The sequence below is a fragment of the Phalacrocorax aristotelis genome, chromosome 3 (genome assembly GCF_949628215.1).
Source record: "Phalacrocorax aristotelis chromosome 3, bGulAri2.1, whole genome shotgun sequence".
In the NCBI taxonomy this organism is placed as follows: Eukaryota; Metazoa; Chordata; class Aves; order Suliformes; family Phalacrocoracidae; genus Phalacrocorax; species Phalacrocorax aristotelis.
The window spans coordinates 36,275,313-36,296,818 of NC_134278.1; the positions used below are offsets into that span (position 1 = coordinate 36,275,313).

Consider the following 21,506-nt stretch of genomic DNA (forward strand, 5'->3'; position numbering starts at 1 on the left):
ATTTATATCATTCATAAATCAGCACATTTAAAGTAACATTATGTAGGTAATTTCATTTAGTATTGATCCACTTAAAAGCCATACATCATAGAAGAACAGTGCTCTCATTACACGACGATTAATAAATAAGTGAACCACTGAGTAAATCCATTTCATTCATAACCCGCACAGAAGAAGATAAAGGTAATCAGTGAGTCAAATAACTTCACCTAAATATGTCAGTGTTTAATATGAGGTTCTTGTTTCATGCCAAATAAAGCTTTCTCAAACTTTTTTTTTCTCATGTCACTACTCTAATTCTTTGTGATAAAGATGTATCTGAATAGAAAGTCAAAGTCATATCTTTCATTTGCAAATAAGAAATAATTTGAAATTTCATTAAATACTTTTCATCAAATGGCACATCTGGTACCAGGATGTGTTTGTGAAGCCCTTCCAGTATAGTGAATGACTTTAAGCTCTTGGGGTTTTTTGGAGAAAAAAGTTACTCGCTTTCTAGCACTAGCATTTACTTTTTTACTTTTTACAAATACATTTTCTCTACTATTCTTTTTTTTTTTTTGTGACGGAGCTGTTTTGACTGATCTCACAGTTTTAAAAGTCAGTGAAAAACCTCTGTTTTGCTGAAGTGGAAGCCTTGATCAGGCATTGATTTTTCTTCCTAAAGCTGAAATAAATATAGAAGCGTATCTCTTAGTACGTTTAGACCAAACATTTTTTCTGCTCATGAACAAAGAACTCAGGATTGGAGGGAGAAGATGAGGGTTTTCTCTGGGTCAGGAGAGAAACTCGGGGTGGGGGGTGGGGGGAAGAATAAAAACCCCCATAGTTTCTCCTTAAAATCTTTAGAAGACCAACACTGCCTCCCCCTTTGTGTTTTGTGGATGGAGGGTTTTGAGTTGATTGGTGACAGAGGTGGGTTAGCATAAGGACCATTTATTGAAATGAGGAAAAATAGCTCTCCAGGTCAAATACTTCCATATCGTTTGCCTTTTCCGGTGGTTATCAGTACTGTCTTCTGAGACAACATGATTCTGTTGATTCCTGTTGCAAGAAGATTATTGCTGTAAAAATTTTCAACTGAGAAAGGTTTCAGAGTATATGTTATTAATTTGTATAAAAATCAAATCTTTCTTAGCAAAATCTCACTGGGATTTACTTGATCCTGCAAAATGCAGTTTCCAGCTCTAGCCTGGCAAACTTGTACCAGACATATACAACCCTAAGCAGACTGCCAGTCCCATGTATCAGAGTAAAGGTTTTCAGCGTGTTGCAAAACTCGTCCCTAGTTGTTTCTGTTCCAATAACTTTTCTATACTTTTATTGTAGAAAGTTCTTGCAACTTGATACTAAATGCCTTTCTTACACTGCATCCATCCCAGAAGATGCAAAACAAATTGTCTGAGAACACACATACATATACACAATGTGCTCTAATGCGTACACAACATTAGTCAGACTCCTAATATCTGCACACAAAATTAAAAGAGGGACTGTTTGACACAAGAACATGTAAACGCCCATACTGAACTGAAAAGGCGAGGATATATTTTTTTTAAATATTCCTCTTACTGTGACCACTGACATAACTGACATAGCTCTCCTATCTATCATCAATTAATTTTTTAATTGCGGTAGGTGAAAACTAGATTTAAGCCAAAGTCTTGGAGGCATAAATTTCCATAGTTACATACCACTTCAGTAAACAGCCAGCTTCATCAGTTCAGATTTAATTTACTTGTGAGGAAAATATCAAAGACTCTGAAGATTTTCTTTGATCTGCTTATAAACATTTTGAGATCAGTGGCAAGAATCAAGGTACAGTAATATTACTGATTGATACAAACAAATTAAACATCAGTGAAGAAAGTCATTGAAATGTCCAAAATGCCCAAAATTTTTAGAAGACTGCATTTCTTCTAAAAGAGTTTTTTCTCAATTAACTGACTCGGCAGTTCTCAACAAAATTAAAAAGCTATTATGGCAAGTTAATAATAAGATAAGTGAATAAAGATGATAATATCAAAACCTATCAGCTTCTTGACAACCAGTTGTAACCAACAGCTGTGGTGTCTGGCTGGGAAAGTCTTGGCTCTAGACAGATTCTTACAGAAGAAATTTCAACATCAAAATAACAAATGGTTTCCATGTTTTAAATTTTCTTTTTTTTCCTTAAATTACATAAGGAGATGGAATTTTATTCCCTTATATATCAACCAGGAGCTAGGAAAATTTAGCCACAACAGCCTGGGTAGATGGTTGCACATAACATATTGAGTATTGCAATAGGATGTGACATGCTGCGTACTGCAAATGACATAAATCATTAAACACTTTAATGTTAAAGGCCCTTAAGTAATTTATGCAATTTACTGACTGGTTCACAAGTCAGCGTTTCAAGATTAATACTATACTCTTATGGGTTGTTGAACAATGTCAGTGGTCAGTTCCCTTCTTTTTCCACCACCTTATTTTGTGGTTGGCATTAGTGATATCACTTAACATTTTATTGAACGTCCATTTGCCCGTTTTCTCACTATGTAGATATATTTCTGTTCCCTGTAGCCAAGTAACCACAGAATAATATGAATACTATTCTCTTTAAAATGTAGTGTCATTATGAGTACTTGCTTAAGCACATAAAAATTGCTTAAATTGAGAGGCCAGTAAATACGGGGTCAAGCCAATCTCAGGTGCTATTGTCAAAGTCTTCCCATTTTTCTACTTAGGTTTGTACATTCATTGAGTTATATGATTGCATCGTTCATAAAGAATACTGGGATCACATCCTGACTTTGTAATTTCTGCTGGTTTTGTAACAGTATACACTCCACTCCATCATCTTAGAAAAATAAGAAGGGAAAAGAAAGAGAACTTTACTCTCTATTCATCACTGTTCAGCATACAAAATGCTACTCTGAGCTATTTGAAGTTCTGCCTGAAAATTTTAGCACTAAATGGTTGCTGAAATACAGAACACAAAGGAGATTTTTATTAACTCAATTAAAATGGAAAGACAGATGTCAAGCACAAAAAATCCCACAAATGATTAAATATTCCTTTACTATCATCCTGTCCTATAAAGTAGCTGTGAAAGTAGATTACTTCATTGTTGGGAGGAAATACCAAGCCAAATGCTATTACTGCACCCTCTCATTTTAAAAGAAGTAGCACAATATCAAAATGTTTTATTCCTGTAATTTACCTGACATTTTATTTTTCAGTATGCCTTTTTGTATGTGTTAAGAGATCTGTTTTTATGAAATGAATGGAGGAAAGAAGGAACAAAAAATGGAAGTCAAGACAAAAATAAACTATCTATAGTCACGTGTCTCTCTGTAAAAATGCCAGATATCCTTGACATTGGAATAATTGGCTGCTTTGTGTGACAAAGGGTATAGACGTACCAGCTTTCATTGGCAATACCCAGGTTTATCGGGTCCTTGCAGCAGGAAGCCCACCTGGAGACCAGCTGCAGTTCCATCCACATCTCTGTGTCCCCTGACCTGGTCACTCCTGTCACATGAAATCTCTGAGGATGTGAGCAGCATGATGTGACTTGTCCTGCTTGTTTAGAGAGGTGGGACAGGAACAGCATGTCCTTCCTGGGGCTGGTTCAAGCAGTGTTTGTCTCTTTTGTGTCATGATTGCCTTGCATCACCCACTGACTCAAAGAATGCAATTAGACTCACCCTAATTGAGATATCACTTTATATTATACCTGTGAGCAATGATATTGTAGTGTAAATTATTGTCAGTGAACAGAGGATGAATAAACAGACATTTTTCTGGTCTGCATTCCTCTTTTATTGATAATATCAATAAGCAAAATCACATGGCTTCTTAGGCAGGCTGCGGAATACAAGCAACTGTGACTGTTCATTAGCTCATTTACACAAGTACTTTTTGCTAAATAGGCACATATTCTTGTGTCCTCACTGCAGGAACAAGACAAGATTGCTGGAGCTCAAAAGAAACAAAGACAAGCCCAGGGGGACTGCAGATATTTATTTAATCACAGGACCATTTACCTGATTTTCTTAACCTATTTGCTCACTTGAATTCAAACCCATCTGTAACAAGAATAAGCAATTCACCAAACTTTGAGATTTAGACATCAAAACAAGCCTGTTTTATCTGATTAAGTAAATTGAAAGGAAAACTTTGCAGTCTCTGTCACATTAAAAGATAAAAAAACCTCCCCTGCCTTGCCCTCCCCCACATGCTTACACCTTGTCTCCAGGAACATGTCACATGAGAAATAAACTTGTCAGTTATCAGAACTTTTAACACTAAGACTGGGATTAGACAGAACATAGAAACATGTTTCAAAATTAATGCAGTAGAGAAATATGGCAGTAATAAAGGCAGCCTTATGCTCCTTTTTAATATTTCCTCATTCTGGTTACTGGTTTGCAATATCGGCATCTCATTAGAGTCTAAGCTACAAAGAAGGCTTCAGGATAATAGATCTTGCTTTAGGCACCAGCATTTGAAGGGAAAGGGACAATTTAATATTTTAAAGTCGGTGGAACTGTGTGTGGGCAGTAGGGAAGAGGGGCTTATCTGTAGATTTACTGTGAAACAACTACGCTCCTGCAAGCTCTAAATCCCTCTCCTACTCACAATTAAAGGCATAGATAACTTCTTAATGTACAGCAGCTGACAGTTCAGATGATGGAAAGCCAATATCTATCAGTCTCTGTTTACTTCTTACTCTGTATGGGAAAAATCAGCCATATGCAGAATCCATTTGGGACAAAAAGAGCTTGACTAGCAGTGTAGAGATCATTTCCAGTATGAAACTCTTTCATCCATCAAGTCTCTCCAGCAAGACACGACTGGATGTTTCATTTGCAGGGCAGAGGAGGGGATACAAAAGGAGGAAGCAATCAGTTCAATAAGAAAGGGAAACTCCTTTCAGGCAGAATTTCAAGCTCCTAAATGACTTCCTGAAAGCCTCTGCATGTCTCCTTGATGGTTCTTTTGTTTGCTCGTTTATCCTCAGAAAGGTAATTGCCAGAAAACTTGACTTGAACTTGCAAGTTTTTGTTCATAGGGAGAGCAGTGAAAAAGGAAAGGGTGTGAGATATTCACAGGTACAGTGAATCAAATCCTGAAGTCTTCAGTTTCTGTTTTAGAGTTTCATAAAAACTCTAACAAAATGCGGCAGAAGCTTTTGCACTTCAGTAACCCCAGAATTTGGCCTACTGTGTTTAGCATAAAGCTCTTGCCTCCACCTATTAAACAGAGGTATAGTATTTGTACCTGTAAATTCAGTTTATTTCACTAGTAAAATTTATCCAGTCCACCAACAAAGGTTGCTTTTAATGCACATTACTGCTCTCTTCCAGCAGAGAAAGCTATGAAATGGATCATTCTGGATCCAAAGCATCCTGTGGGTCTCACTGTGCTCTTCGGAGGCAGAGAGCCTTGCCCACATGTTGGAGGATTGCAGGAGCAGGGATTTCTCATTCTCCAAATGAGAAGTTTGGATTGTCTACAAAAAATCAGTAAAAACATCCCAATTTTCATATTACTTTTCAGATTTCCATATCCTCCCTTCTCCCCTTCTCCCCTTCTCTGTCAATTTCTTGAGGAGATTTGCCGCCGATCCTTGTCATGAAGATTTTGCAAGGAATTTGTTTAAGGGGAGTTTAATGAAGACGCCTAGCAATATCTTGCTCATGCTAACTATAGAGTAACTGAGGAGACCTAAGACTTGTCCTCTGTCTGCCAAGGTTTGTGGGTCCAAACCCAGACAGAAATGAAGTCAAACCCACTCTGTGTCACTTGTGCTCCTTCAGGATCACGTATCAGTCTCAGTGGGACTGGCAGCAGACTAGGGCAAACAAGTAAAGATGGCAGGTACTGATCAACGCTGAAATTACTTCCTTTTTATTCATTGACCCATGATTGAAGTGATTGAAGATCACCCTCCTAGAAAATGGTATCAAAAGAGCAGGTTCAGCTGTTTTTCACCTCACTGGTTATTTAGGTGTATGTCTTTGCAGCATCATTTTATTTTTTGAAGGAAATGACCCTTGCTTTGATCTTAAAAATTTATATCAATAATTTTTCATCAGTTCAATCATACCTGAGTAGCATATTTTTCTGCTTAAGCACACTGTGAAGAGATTTGCATCAGGAAAACTAGCAAAAGGAATTGTACTAATTCTTGGTTCTTCTTTGCAGTTCCTATGCAGAAAGTTTCTACAGTTGCTTCTATCCAGTTTCTGAGTCTTGGTGTTAGTTTCAGCTGTTATTAGTGGCTATTTAAACAAGAAGACACTTCATTATGAGGCTTTGTGGGTTGTTTTTTTTTTTTATGTTTGACATCAGAAGAACACGACCTGTTTGAAAAGATGCAAAAACATACTTTAAAATGAGATGCTACCAAATATTTTTAACATCTTTAAGAATCAAAGGTGTATTTACCTCTACAACTTTTGTAACAATGTAGCTTTTGTAGTATTTATAACTGGGGTATTGGAGAGCTGGCTACAAGGCAGAATATAGTCTTCTTTTTTTCATCTCCTTGAACTTCTTAGGGGATATTTCAATGTGCTCTCACCAAAAAGAAGCATCTAATCACCATGCAAGACACTGTAGCTTGCAAGAAGTAATCCTAGAAATTAAAAATCTACATTACCGATTAGTCTTTATCATATGGGGAAAAAATAATGAAGAATATGGAAAAATTTCCATTAACAGGTTTTCCCTCTGAGTTTTGTGGAGGCTGAAAATTATTTTAAGATCTTTTCACTTCATTGTTTTAAACTGAAAATAGAAATCCCCATTTTTATAATTTTTTCTTTTTAGCTTGAACTGTTTTAGTCACCTAACAATCCATTGTTCATGATTTTCTGATATTAATAACTCAACAATTCCTTTCAAGGATCTGCTTTGAAAACTCACTGTCTGAGCCCTTATAAAAGTCTGATTTGAGTTGCATTTATGATTTTATAGTGAAGGACCTGTCAGATTTTCAATTATGAAGTTTTATTTTCAAGGACATTTACATCATCTTTGAATTCCTTCAGGGACATCTGAATGATCTTTTTAGGGTTTCCTGTATTTGACAGGATTTTGCAAGGTTTCTGTGAGCTACTTGGATATCTCAGAGGGGCTTCCTTAGCCTCGTGGTGCAGGCTTATTGCATATAACTCATGAAACTGTAGTTTAAGCATAGAAAATCAGTATGGGATGACATTTGACACAGCACTCAGATTTTTTTCACTTACAAATGGTGTAGTATCTTTATTCGGGAGTACTCTTACAAAAATATAAATACTCTACCCTGCAAATGTGCTCAGAATTTAGGATCATGGAACAGTGGTTTGGACACACATTAAAACCTACTCTATTTAATTTATAATCAATTTATCTAAGCACCCAGTTTTTGAAAAATGAATTAACACCTCTGTTGCATTAGTGCCTTTGGAAAATATAAATAGTGATGATGTATATGGCCACAGCCTGACTTACAGCTGCCATTTCACCAAAGAAGGAGAAAAAACCCACAGCATAATTTCAACCAATTGAAATAAGAAAAGAGTGAATTAAGGCCCTGTAACATTTAGACTACAGCTACCGAGCTCTGAGGGAAACATAAATGGGAAGTAGCCGCTTTTGAGAGAGAAAGGCAAATTAGTGGAAACCAACTTCCCCTTCATGCCTCCACATTCTTTGTTGCTTCAAGTTCTCTGTCAGCTTTGCTGAACTCCTCCCTTATGCTTTATTGAAGACAGTATCTTCACCTTACTATTTAAATTTAAAGGGTTTTGCTATCTTCTCCTATTGACCTATTTCAGCTGCTAATGGCTAACAGGTGACCTATTTTCTATTGAAGATTAGCTGAAGTAATCTTAAATATGATCACTAACTCTTGAAACAAGCTCTGGTTAAAAAACATTACCTAGAAGAGTAAAAACACTATCTGTATGGTTTGCATTTTTGCTTTGAACATAACAAATATGAAAATGGATGATCTTGGAAATAAATAAATATGTACTGAAGAAGGCTAAACAAATGAACATCTATGAAAGCAGCTGGGTTAAACAGAGTTGGGAAGACTTCTGTCCATGTTAGTTGCTAATTAATATTTTTGTTAATCACATAGGTCAAATAGGATAACTGACTTTATTAGATAGGGTTCTAGTAAAGAAGCTGGAGACAAAAGTTTAATTTCTCACACTGTGACTGATTCCTTGTGTCACTCTGTTCAATAAAATTTAAGCAATGGTACTTTCTTACCACAAAGATGACTAGGAAAACATAAGGATTCTCAGCTATGGCAGTAATGAAGGACTCAACGGTGTCTAAGAGCTGGAACAACACACAACTGAGAAAGGACATGCCAGTGAACAACCTCTAAATAATATTCTAACAGCCTTTGCCACTGCTGCTGTAGGAGAGAGAAAACTGGGCTAGATGAACCTTTGGTCTCACCCACTGTGGAATTTCTTAAGTTTCCAACTGATGTAAGCTTCCATCCCTCATATTACTTCCTACTGGACTTACCAGATACAGAGGCCCAGCTGAAATCATATTGACTGACAGTCTACGGAATGATCTGTGGGACGCTGGGATCATCTCTTTGGCTCGGTATTGACTTTTAACTGAACTAAACTCTTGGAGCACTGAGACGGTCTATCTGATCTGTTTTCCACAAATAAAATAAAAATAGTGAGGACAAGCTGGTCTTCACGGATATTGGCAGAACAATTTCTAGCCCTGAAAACAAGTGTAGAAGTAATTACTTCTGAGGAAAAGATAGATTCTTAGCTTATGAGAAAACACCAGTGCTAACATAGGTTTCTTTGAACTTTGACAGTACTTCAAAACTCTGAGCAGTCAGGGGCACTGAAAGTGTCATTCCTCAAAGATATTTAATAGCAAGGAATAGTGTTCTGAGGCCTAGCTAAATAAACATTTCAAATGAGGAAACAAAGAGGAAACAGTGTTTTACTTTTTGTAGCATCTCACATGCATTGGCCATAATTATGGTTGAGAAGTTATGTTATGACATTTAGAGGTTTAAGAACATGATCTGTTGTGCTAATATTGTTCATGTTTGTTCACTACCCAAATATGAATTATTATGAAAGTGTGGTAAAAATCCAGCCTGGCTTGTTCTGAGTTATGGAATATGAGCAAACATACTTCTGCATAATTTGAAAAATATTTAGGTTGTCCTTTTACACTCCAATTCACTTAACTTTTAGCTTGACATATACCTGCCTTTGGCATGTTTGAAGAAATCTGTTTTTGAAATAATCAAGTTATGCATCTTAAAACTGCCTGCCTCAATCACAATTGTGCCACATTGCATATTTATTAAAGGCCACATTTCCCCTTGAGAAAAATATGTGCATATGTGCATGACTTTCAATGAAGTCATGCACATATCTGTCTGTAGAATGTGGTGATAAAGCATAAATAAAATAGTAGAGTTGAAGAAGGAATGAAAAGTATAAAAGCTATTGGAAAATAACTCCCCTGCAAATGCAAGGTACATGGGAATACAAAAGGATTATCTCCAGAAATGCATTTCTTGGTCCAATTTCAACTTAGGTTCTCACAGATCAGTGTAGAGCAAAACTTCTGATTAAACTTCAGTTTAACTTTCTTACAGACCTTAAGGAAATTATACAGCACATATATCAAATATCTCATGTACTTCACAGATCTCAGATTTCTTTATTCTCAGATACGAATTATCCAAGTAACCTACATAGGAATTTCACTCTGCTGACTTGCTGCTTTTTCTTTCATTGTTCCTCCAGTGCTCGAGACCTCAAGTTATACAGCCAACCCAGCTATAGTAAAGAGCAACCTAACGTTACAATTGAAATGAAAAACTGTGCATTGATTTTACCTATCATAACTGAAAAATCAAATAGTGAATTATTTCCACAAAAGTCTAGAATTCAGTTAGAACTAAATAAGATAGAATTTAGTTAGAACTGAATTTAATTAATTCTATGAACTGTACCTACACAGTAGTTTTCATGGATTTAAATGAAGCATCTTTCCTTCTAACAAGGGTTTTAGTGCTGTCGAAAGTCATGACAACTCAGTCTAGTTCCAAAATTTACACATAACATAAAATTTAGGTTCACCTTCACTGCAGTCAATTCCTTCTATATGTTTTCTTAATAATTACACACTTGGCAGCCTTGGCAATTTTTCTTTTTATTTTCTTCTGATGTTTTCTACTCATTTAGCAGAAACATGATTAAAGACAGCACACACATTTTGGCAGATGGGTGATTGCCGCTTAAATCCTCCTATGGAATGGATAATTCTGGAGACCTATGGGCACATGCAATTTTCTCCCCTTAAAATATGCACAACTCAGTCTTTGTGCTTCTAATCGGTGGCCTGAGGCCCACATACGGACCTTCAGATTTCTGGACAGCTGCATCAGGACATAACTTTCATGGATTTTATTTGAATTCGAAATTGTGTCACTTGAGTCATGCCATGCAAGTTTTAAATGGCATCTTCATTTGTATCTACTGATGCTCACATTCATATATCACCACTATTTTATTTCAGGCATGGGAACCCTGGTAATGTGACCCTATCATGCTGTAAGCAGATGCTCTTCTTCTCCGCAGCAACAGTCCAGCTGTTGGAAGAAAGGATTTATGTCAGGTCTACTGCCCTTCCTTGATGGGTTCCAGGAGCCCCAGGAAGCACAGGAGAAAAGTTTCAAAGCAGACACAGTGTTGATTGCAGCTCCCTTGATCTGTTAAAATTACATTCAACCCTTCAGCTGTAAAGCTCAGTAACCACTGAACTAGGACATGTGATGGGCTTTTTCTGAGGGAAGGAAAGTTGAATGTGGAGGAGACAAAGTGTTCTATCTTTGGAAGCCAGTTGCTATAGTTGAAACATTATTCAGATAACAAAAAATCACTTTATTTGCCTCTTTACCACAACCTGTTTCACTTTGTCATTTGTATCTAGCTATGTGTCTGTCTGTCTGTCCATCTATCCGTCTAAACGTGTATATACATATCTACGTGCGTATACATCTATATATGACCTATTCTATTTATACTATTGCATTAGAAATTCATTTTACTAGTCTAAAATATTTAAGTTTTTCCGAGTGCTTTTCCTTTCTCCAATCTCCTTTCCGTAGTTGCTAGATACAAAGAATTCTAGGCTCCAATAATCTACATTTTTAATAATTTAACCCGAAGCCTGCATTTCACACCAGAAAAAGGAATGAATTAATGGTTTAAGGTTGTTAAACTCAGTGGACACATTTACAATTAGAGCAAACTGACAAAACTCCTTTGAAGTGAATGAAATTGTAACAATTTACATGGCTGAACAGATGGCTCTCCCTCTCCTCACCTATGAGAGCAGTACAGTACAGTCCTTTTAAGGGGAGAAGTTACCCTAATTTTGAATACTAAACCAGACTATATAGACCTATAAGAATAGGTCTGTTTATCACTACTTATGTGTGTGCCTGTGTGCAAGTGAGTGTGTGTACACAATACAAGCTTCCACAAAATGAGGGAACATCTATGTTGTCCATCGTGGACCGAAGCAGGAAGAGTACTTTGGTGCCTGGTCAATTGGTGTGGATTTCCTAACACGTAGGGCTTCCCTGTGCTCGACAGCAGCTGTGTGGTGCAACCAGACTGATATTGCAAAGTTCATGACCTGGATAGTGCCACAAATATCACAGAGAGGCTGTTAGGTCCAGAAAACAACTTCCATGCAGTGCAAAGACTATGGATGTTTTTTAGTAGGAGGCTTCTCAGCACTACTACTTCCCACTGTCTCCCACAGCATTCTCCTGGAGAAGCTGGCTGCTCACGGCTTGGATAAGTGCACTCTGCGCTGGGTTAAAAACTGGCTGGACAGCCGAGCCTAGAGAGTGGTGGTGAATGGAGTCAAATCCAGTTGGCTGCCAGTCACAAGTGGTGTTCTCCAGGGCTCAGTGTTGGGGCCGGTCCTGTTCAATATCTTCATTGATGATGTGGATGAGGGGATTGAGTGCACCCTCAGTAAGTTTGCAGATGACACCAAGCTGGGTGGAAGTGTCGATCTGCTGGAGGGTAGGAAGGCCCTACAGAGGGACCTGGACAGGCTGGATCATCGGGCCGGAGCCAACAGTATGAGATTCAACAAGGCCAAGTGCCGGGTCCTGCACTTGGGTCACAACAACCCCATGCAACGCTACAGGCTTGGGGAGGAGTGGCTGCAAAGCTGCCTGGAGGAAAAGGATCTGGGGGTGTTGGTTGACAGCCCCCTGAACATGAGCCAGCAGTGTGCCCAGGTGACCAAGAAGGCCAATGGCATCCTGGCTTGTATCAGGAATAGTGTGGCCAGCAGGAGTAGGGAAGTGATCATGCCCCTGTACTCGGCACTGGTGAGGCCGCACCTCGGGTACTGTGTGCAGTTTTGGGCCCCTCACTACAAGAAAGACATCGAGGTGCTGGAGCGTGTCCTGAGAAGGGCAACAAAGTTGGTGAAGGTTCTAGAGAACAAGTCTTATGAGCAGTGGCTGAAGGAATTGGGGTTGTTTAGTCCTGAGAAGGGGAGACTGAGGGAGACCTTATCGCTCTCTACAACTACCTGAAAGGGGGTTGTAGCGAGGTGGGTGTCGGTCTCTTCTCCCTGGTAACAAGCGATAGGACGAGAGGAAATGGCCTCAAGTTGAGTCAGGGGAGGTTTAGATTGGATATTAGGAAAAATGTCTTTACTGAAAGAGTGGTCAAGCATTGGAACAGGCTGCCCAGGGAGGTGGTGGAGTCTCCATCCCTGGAGTTATTTAAAAGAAGGGTAGATGTGGTGCTTGAGGATATGGTTTAGTGGTGGCCTTGGCAGTGATAGGTTAGTGGTTGGACTCGATCTTAAGGGTCTTTTCCAACCTTAACGATTCTATGATTCTATGATACTACCAAGGTTCCTGGGAAGAGTAAGACTGGCAAAGGCAGGTGCCAAGTGAGGAGCTTCTTGTGGGAATCAAAATTCTTACCAATGTGCAAGACTGCCGGACTGCATGCCATTTCCTCCAGTGTAGATCAGAGCACGTATGTCCACATACAGGTCACAGCCTTCAAAACCTCTCCTGATTTTAGGTCTGGAATAGTCAAAGTTTTACAAAATACAGACAGTAGGTACTTTAACCAGTTTCTGTCTGATAACTCAGTGGCCAGAAAGCTCACCCGCAATGTGGCTCACACATACTCAACTCACTTTTGAGTCAGTGTTCAAGCCTACCTTGCTCACCTTGCAGCCCAATTCACCAGACTATAGGCTATCTTCAGGTGGTTGAGCAGAAGGGAGGGGCAGAGCACTCTGTTTTGCTTTTGTTTTGTTTTGGTTTGGTTTGGTTCGGTTTGGTTTGGTTTGGTTTGGTTTGGAAAGGACTTCTACCAAAGTTTGTCTAGTCAGTCCTATGTCCCACTTCAAGTAGGACTATCACCAAGACCAACATTGCTACTACCGCTCTTCCATCAAAGGAATGAATTCCTGGCCGAGGCAGTATATTACATGGTATCATATACATCCCCTCACATACAGGTAGTTTGGTTTCTTACCTGAAAGTAGGGCACATTCCAGTTCTTGCAGCAGAAAGATACACATTACCTAGAGCAGGGATCAAAACTGGAGCCCTCACCTTCCTGCAGCACTAGCACAATCACTGAGTCTTAAGCAGGTTAGCATCTGATATTTTTTGTGTGAAGTGTGATTAGAGTCAATACGTTCCAAGAGGTGAAACTAATTTCATCAAAAGTGATGCCAGACATATTCAAGTCAATAGAAAGAAATGGACGCTGTAACCCATGATTCAGCTGACACCCAATATTTGCACAGAGGAATGCCAATCAAAATGTCTCAGGATTAAATCAGATTAATGTGGATATTTTAAGGCACTCGATTTTCTGTATTATGAGGCAGTTAAGGAGGACTGCTCAGATGCTCTTTGATTCTAGCCCCATATGTAGAAGTGTAATTTGAATTTTGTATATCCTAGGATAGCTATTTGATAGCAATTGCCTCTTCCTCTCTCTGCTTTTTTATAAACATTATAAAGAAAACCTTGTGGAATTACAATAAAAAAGTACTAAATTCAATGAAAACTCTTTTTATATGGCCTTACTTTAATTTTTGTTTCTTCAGAGATGTCTGGTGTCCTATACAGGGAAAATAGAAAAAAACACTCACAACAGCATTTTGTTAGTCTTAGATCAATAATGAAATGCAAATGCAGAAAATTGTCTGCTATATCACCACGTTCATTTTTAAACATCTCTACACTAAAGTATGACCACCATTTTGATTACTTACTAACATGCTTTTACTTTTTCTTACCTAGTGGTGTGGGAATCTTTTAGTATTGATTTCCAGATGGTGAAATTCTTTGAGGGAAACGTTTTCTCCTTCTTTAGTATATACTTTATAGCAAAGAATGGAATATATTGTCATTATGTAAGTGATAACATTTAAATAAAGCACAGGAAAGTATCTATTCGTAACAGAGCATACTGTCACAACTGATGGTATGTTGCCTCTTAATAGTAGCAAGTTCTGTTTGTTTCCCTGTTCTCCTCATACTATGTCTAACTTTTTGTATTGCTTTTGTAGAACAAGGTTTTCATTGCATCTGATGCTGAAGTATTATCTTTTTTTCCTGGTGGTAATGCTTTATTTCTGAACAGTAACAAAATCGTCATTGCATAACATCCTAAATCAGATGATTTGTTTAGATCAAAGGGACTACTTGAGCCATAACTCTGGCATTAGAATTACACACAAAATAGAGCCATCACAAACACATTATAATCTATTTTTAAAAGAGCATGATGCTGAGTAATGAACAATCATGATGCCGACATGTTTAATTAAATATAGCACTGTAACACAGAAGAATGAAGGCTGGAATGAAAAGACACTGATGCTCCCGCTCGTGATTTTCACATGCTTCTCTCAAGACAGTGTATCTCTTGCCCCACATCAGCTAGTCAAAATTGCAACAACAGCTGAGACAGCATATTTCATACGTGTTTTCAGACACTTCCAGCTCTTGGGTAAATTGACATACATTAAAATATAAAGATGTCTGATGAATTCTGACAGATTGTAGTTCTCCAAACGAAAAGGTATTCTTTCATGTTTGCTTAAATTGTTGTTGATACTGTAGGCATCCAAGAGAAGGGTCTGTATGTCTGACAGTAATGCAATCCATTTACTTTTAACAACTGATTGAAACCTGTGTTTTTGCGGTTTGTTCTCAGTTGGCCACTGACTTGTCTGTAATTATTCAGCAAGCAGATTGGTAAAATACTGAGAATTCATGACCTTTAATGCGATTTAACACCTGCACTGCTTTTATGTTTAATTATTAATAAAAGCAGCTAATTATTTTTATGATCTTTTGCCATGAATATATCCTTTGACCATTTTTAAGATGAAGAGGCATCTTCAGAAACAGAGGTCAAAAGAATTTAAGTGCAACTAGTAGAAACAGCTTTCTTCATGATCTACAAGCTCTTTATTTCAAATGAAAGCCTTATTTTACTGTTGGTTCACTTGAGATTACATACAGTGTTAATCATCCCCCATTTGGATATCAAATTGTATCTTATTTTTTATTAATTGGATATAATATTAATTTGCACATGTGCACAAATGCATGTGAACACATCCCCATTGTTCACTGTTCATGAAACAGTAACATTAGATTATGCAATCACTGGGAATTTTCAGTGCATAAAGTTAATACAAGCTCTATACATTATTTTTGAAAAGTGTTCTTCACTAGAACAGGATCACAGATCTCACCGAATCTGTGGTTGATTGTGTTCAGATTTTGCTGCTTTTGGATGAATAAAAACTTCCTTAGAGATGCTCTGTTTATTGGGGGGTGGGAGGAAAATCAGGTTTTTACCACCTTGAAAATATTGTGATGCTTCAATTTATTTTAAAGGCAAACCTAAAAGCTATAAGAAGGTGTACCTTGGTTGGTATTCTGAAAGCTGCATACAATAAGTTTGTAAGTTTGAGAGACATTCTTTTTAACTACCTCTAGCTCCAAATGAAAAAAAAAGGCTGTGCATCTAAAACTAAACTTATGCAGCTCTTAGATGTTTAAGTACAAAATAATGAAGTGAAAAACATCCCTCCAGGCAGCTTTTTAATGGTAGAAGGTCTCAGGATTGTTAGGTGCCTCTCAGTAAGCCTACAACCATGAGCAGGACTGGTATTCTTATGAAACGCAGAGCCACTTTCTGTTTTAAAACAGTAATAATGTTGCCTCTGCCTAATTCTGCTTTTTAGATTCAGCTCTCGATATGTAAACCCCAGGCTTGCAGGTAAAAGCACTGATGTCTCTGAATCTTTTATTTCAGTCACAGTTGAAAAGATTATGTGAAAATGGGGTTGTTCTGATCTACATAGTGACTGTCCACTTTGCAAAGCATCTGCATCACTTACATGCACAAAAGATGCACCGAAAATTAGAAATCAAGTGTAGCTGCTGATGTGACACTGTAATAAAAGGCTAGAGAATGTTTTGTTATTTTTTCCCCTGGGTTTCAGTGAGAAATAAGTAGAGCTGTCAGAATGAAAATAGTCTCTAAATTATTCATTCTAATTTATTTTTATCATTTGAAGTCTAAAGTGAAAGTCCCAATGTATTAGCGGTTTTCTGCAGCCGGGATGGTAAATTTATTTTTCAAATTAAAAAAAATTAATTACATTACCTCAGAAGCTACCGCTATATATCTCGACAAAAAATAGTTAGTTTTTTGAATAAATTAATTGAAAGTGTTAAAAATAAAGCTGTTTAGATTATGCAAGAACAAAAAATGGGGATGAGAGTTTTAAAAGTCTATATTGTTTGTTACATCTGAATACTTTTGTGTACTTCTCTGTCACATCTGAATACTTCTGTGATCAATCCCCCTCTACTCAAGAACTTGTATTGTGATAAGTCCAACTGCACCTAATGCATCTAACTTCATCACTAATTTCTTATTTCTCCTCCTGTCTTCCCTTGTCACCATTCCCAAATGAATAGAATCCATTTCTGGCCAAGAAGTCTTAATACAGCCTTTTCAGCACAGTTGTGTAAAGAATATAATTTTACATACAAAAATAATTTCTTAACTGGTGAGCTTTGATCTCGGTGTTTCTGCTGAAAGGCAGCTTGTTTCCAATGTACTGTTAAAGAAATACTGCTCTTATGTTTTATGATCTCATCTGCTCTTAGGATATCCGAACATGTGAAATGCTTAAAGAGACCTAAATTAATAAAAAAAAATAGTTCAAGAGACCTACATGCAATTTATAGCAGTAAAAATGCCCGATTTGGGACCATACATAGATCAGTGTAAGAGCATGCAGGTCCTTTCAAGTGACGTAGGTGACTGTGAGCTCCGTCACCTCGACCCTCAGCAGGCTGAGCGGGAAAGCCCAGCGTGCAGCGGGGTGCCCGGGGGCTGCACCTGCACCTCTCCACAGGGCCCTGCTTGCCCAGCTGCTCCTCTCCCTCCCAGGGGCAGCACAAGGGGCCTTTAGGCATCTCCCTTCACGGGGCTCCCCTGCTACCCCTTCTTTCACCTTCCCGACTAAGGCAGTCTTTGCCTTTGTGGCGAGGTGGCCTCCATCCTTGCCTTCCATCCCTCAGCTTGCCCCAGCCCTGCGAGCAGAAGGAAATGCCCACGGCATGAGCCAGTGGGCTCCAGCAACACCTGTAGGCAACACGTGTGAGTTGTGGTTTAGCCTCAGCCAGTGACCAAGCCCCACACAGCTGCTTGCTTGCTCCCCCCCAGTGCAATGGGGGAAAGAGAATCAGAAGAGTAAAAGAGAAGAAACTTGTGGGTTGAGATAAAGACAGTTTAATATGTAAAGCAAGAGCTGCACACACAAGCAAAGCAAACCAAGGAATTCATTTACTGCTTCCCATCACAAGGAGGTGTTCAGCTATCTCCAGGAAAGGCAGGCTCCACCACACGTAATGGTTACTTGGGAAGACAAACACCATCACTCTGAGCATGTGTGTCATCCCCCCCCCCTTTTTCTTCTTCCCCCAGCTTTATATACTGAGCACGATGTCATATGGTGTGGGATATCCCTTCGGCCAGTTCAGATCAGCTGTCCTGCCTGTGTCCCCTCCCAGCTTCTTGTGCACCTGTCAGTGCATGGGAAGCTGAAAAAGTCTGTCACTTGCTTAGCCACAACTAAAACATCTCCACATTATCAACACTGCTTTCAGCACAAATCCAAAACACAGCCTCATCCTAGCTATTACAAACAAAACTAACACTGTCCCAGCCGAAACCAGGACACCGTGTTTGGGCGAGATAAACACGAGTGGGAGGAGGAGGGCCTGCACCGAGGGGCTCCCAACACGGCGCCCCGGGGCTGGGCCCTCGCGAGGGGCTGGCGGGGCCCAGCAGGGGGCGCGGCCCCTCAGCCCCGGGATAGCGCCTTGTGGGGGCGGCCGCCGGGCGCTGCTCTCGCCATGGAGCCGGGAAGCGGCCCCCTCGGCGGGGCTGCGGCTGCAGGTGAGCCGGGGCCCGAGGTCGTCGGGCCTTCCCGGGGGCCTCGGCCTCCCTGCGGCCGGGGAGGCGGTAAGGGAGGATGGGGGAGAGCTCCGGGCGGGAGGCGGCGGTCCGAGAAGCTGTCCCCAGCCACCGCCGCGGCGCGGGGTCGGTGGGCCGCCTCCCGCGGCTGCCGCTGCGTCTGGGCACGTCCTTCGTGCTTGTAACCCCGGCGTGTCCGGGCGGAGGTCAGGGGGCCGCCCGGGGTGGCAGAGGTGGGTCAGGCGAGGGGAACGGGCGCCTCGCCTCGCCGGCTGGCTCGAGCCGCCCGGAGCGCTCTCCTTGGGGGCGGGAGGCCTGGCGTGGGCGGTCCCGGGTGTTCGGGGAGGGGTTTCCTGAAGAAAGGTCTAGCTAAATTGGTTTATTTGGAAGGAAATGGCTTATTTGGAAGTCTTCACATGAAAGTTGCACCTGTTACTTTTAATTATTAATGAAAACAATAGGCTGTGAATGGCGTCTGTCTATATGCATTCAGAGTCTTGGTTTTCTTTTAGAATATGCTACAAATCTGAAGGTTTTTTTCTTACTCATTTCGCTCAAGTCAAGAGTAAGAATGCTGTGTTATTGCTAAGTTGTATTGGATAGATGCTAGAATGCAATTAATGGTCTTAACACCTTGTTTGCTAAAACAAAGTTCCATTAAATATGCAGATATGAAAAGAATTATCAAAGAATTCCAATATTTTTACCTGAAACTGATAATTTCTAGTTTCAATGAATTGAAATAATTGCTTCTGATCATCCTGTCCCTAGGAATTTAGAAATCACAGTGCTCAGTCTTCTACACTTCTATCGGTGACCGACTGAAGAAAATAATGGTTAATTTTCTTTTATTTACCATTCACTTTCTTAATTTGAATATAGTAACTGAGCTGAATTAAAGTGTAAAAAATACTTTTCTTTTCAATGGACTTGGCTGTGAACGCTTGACAAGTTGCTTCCGTAGCCCACTATCTTTTACATCACCCAGTACTTCATAAACTAATATTCAGGCACTGTGTATTTAGTTGTGGTTATAGTTATGTTAGTGTCTATAGTATACATAAAACTTTGTTTTTCATTTCACACTGTATGCTTTTTAGCATACCAGATTTGTAGTATCCCTGCTATTCTCTCTTTCCTTGTCTTGTATTACAAACATTTCCTTTCTTCTGAACAATCTCATCTTTCATACTGCCAGTATAAAACTTACGTGAGGAAGCCAAGCACAAGGTTTTTGAAATGCAACAGATGCTTTCTGGTAACTTACATGAAGGAAACTTGTTGACTGAAAGGTACTGATCTTGCAGATATAAAAACTTGTGGAAAAGGAACTATTCAGATGAAGGCTGAAAATGTGAAAGTAAAAAGGAAAAAGTATGGTGATATTTTAGTTTATATATTTTAACATGGGAAGAGATGCAAAATAATCTCTGTATAATCCTCATGACTGCCTTTTTTTGAACTCAAGTTTGAAATTCGACATTCAAGAACTAATGTAGTCATTGCAGTAGGTAAAATTTAGGAGATGTGGCTGCTTTCCTGTTGTAACTTGGCAGTATATAATGACGGGGGTTATTTTCCACAGTCCAAAATGCCAACTAAATTTATACTTTATGTAATTAAATATTATTAGCACATGTGGAACTTTGTAAATGACTAAGGGTCTGACTTTTGTGGGGTGTCTCATAAAGCTGTAATGAAAAGTATGTCCTCAATTTCCAAACCAAATGTATTTCCACCCAGCCAATTGCAGTTCTGTTTTCGTAGGGGAAGAAATCTGTGCTGACATAAGAACGGATAAATTTACACCATTGAGTTATAATTTCCGAACAGCAGGCTTTATAGAATAAATTCCCTTTTGTGCAAATATGCACAAGTCTTTAGTAGTGAGAATAGTAAAGAAAAACATGGTAGTGGTAACAGTACTGTGTGCCAGATCCGTTACATATCGCTGTAAGTGACACAGCAAACAAAAAACCAAAAAGCCTGTTGAAAAAGAAAGAGTGCAAAGGGAAGAACTCTCAGCTTGTAGGGAGAATATATACATAATTTAAAACCATCAGAAATCTCAGGCTTACATTAGGGTTTTTTACTTGGTGTATCCTAATGGGAATAGAGCAGAAGTGAATCCTTTTATCTCTGTAAAGCTCCTGTGGTGCGTAAGGTGTCCTTGCTGTCAGTACTTTGGAATGTTTCTTGAAGAAGATTGACAGAGTCGAACTTTCGAGTGACTTGGGATTCTTGTATGTTAAATCTGATATGGTATTTCTTCTTGCTATGTCACTATAACAGCACGTTAGAAAAAAGTTTAAAAAACCTGGCAAATGATTCTGTTCAGAAAACAAAATGCCAGAGTAGTCCAAACCTGGAAATAGTTACTCTAAGCATATCGTTATGGGAGTATCGATATACTTTCGGTATCTTAAATTGCGAGTTTACGCATTTTGAAATGGGAGGAAATAATTTCCTCACGTGATCTCACTGAAGAGTGATGCACAGCAAAGTTATGAGGGGCCAAGCTGATTGTTTTATGCTCATTTAATTCTGGGCATACTTGATGCTTCACATGTGTTTTACTTTGCACCTGTATGCTATTTGTGCATGGACAATGTTTAAATGTGCACAAGGTTATTATCACAAAATTTTTCCATGATTTTTGCGTTTTCTTTTAGAAAGCTTAATTTTTGTTTTTGTTTTGGTTTTTTTTTGAGATATTAAAAAGATCTGGGATTACAAACCTCTTTTAAAAGGTGCTGATTTTAGCCTTGCAAAATTTAACTTGTGTCCTTGTTTTGGCTGGGATAGAGTTAATTTTTTTCACAGTAGCTGGTATAGTGCTGTGTTTTGGATTTAGTATGAGAATGATGCTGAAAACACACTGATGTTTTAGTTGTGGCTAAGCAGTGCTTACACCAGTCAAGGATTTTTCCAGCCTCCCATGCT

At 39.1% G+C, this 21,506-nt stretch overlaps 1 protein-coding gene across 1 annotated transcript in view; it reads left to right on the forward strand.

The window, feature by feature from the left end:
- The first annotated feature begins 18,461 nt into the window (after positions 1 to 18,461).
- MEI4 (meiotic double-stranded break formation protein 4) overlaps positions 18,462 to 21,506 on the forward strand; it is an 82,793-nt gene continuing 79,748 nt past the window's right edge. The window contains exon 1 of the mRNA XM_075087128.1: positions 18,462 to 18,545. Coding sequence (XP_074943229.1) covers positions 18,503 to 18,545 — 43 coding nt within the window. The 5' untranslated portion in view covers positions 18,462 to 18,502. The remainder of the gene's footprint in view (positions 18,546 to 21,506) is intronic.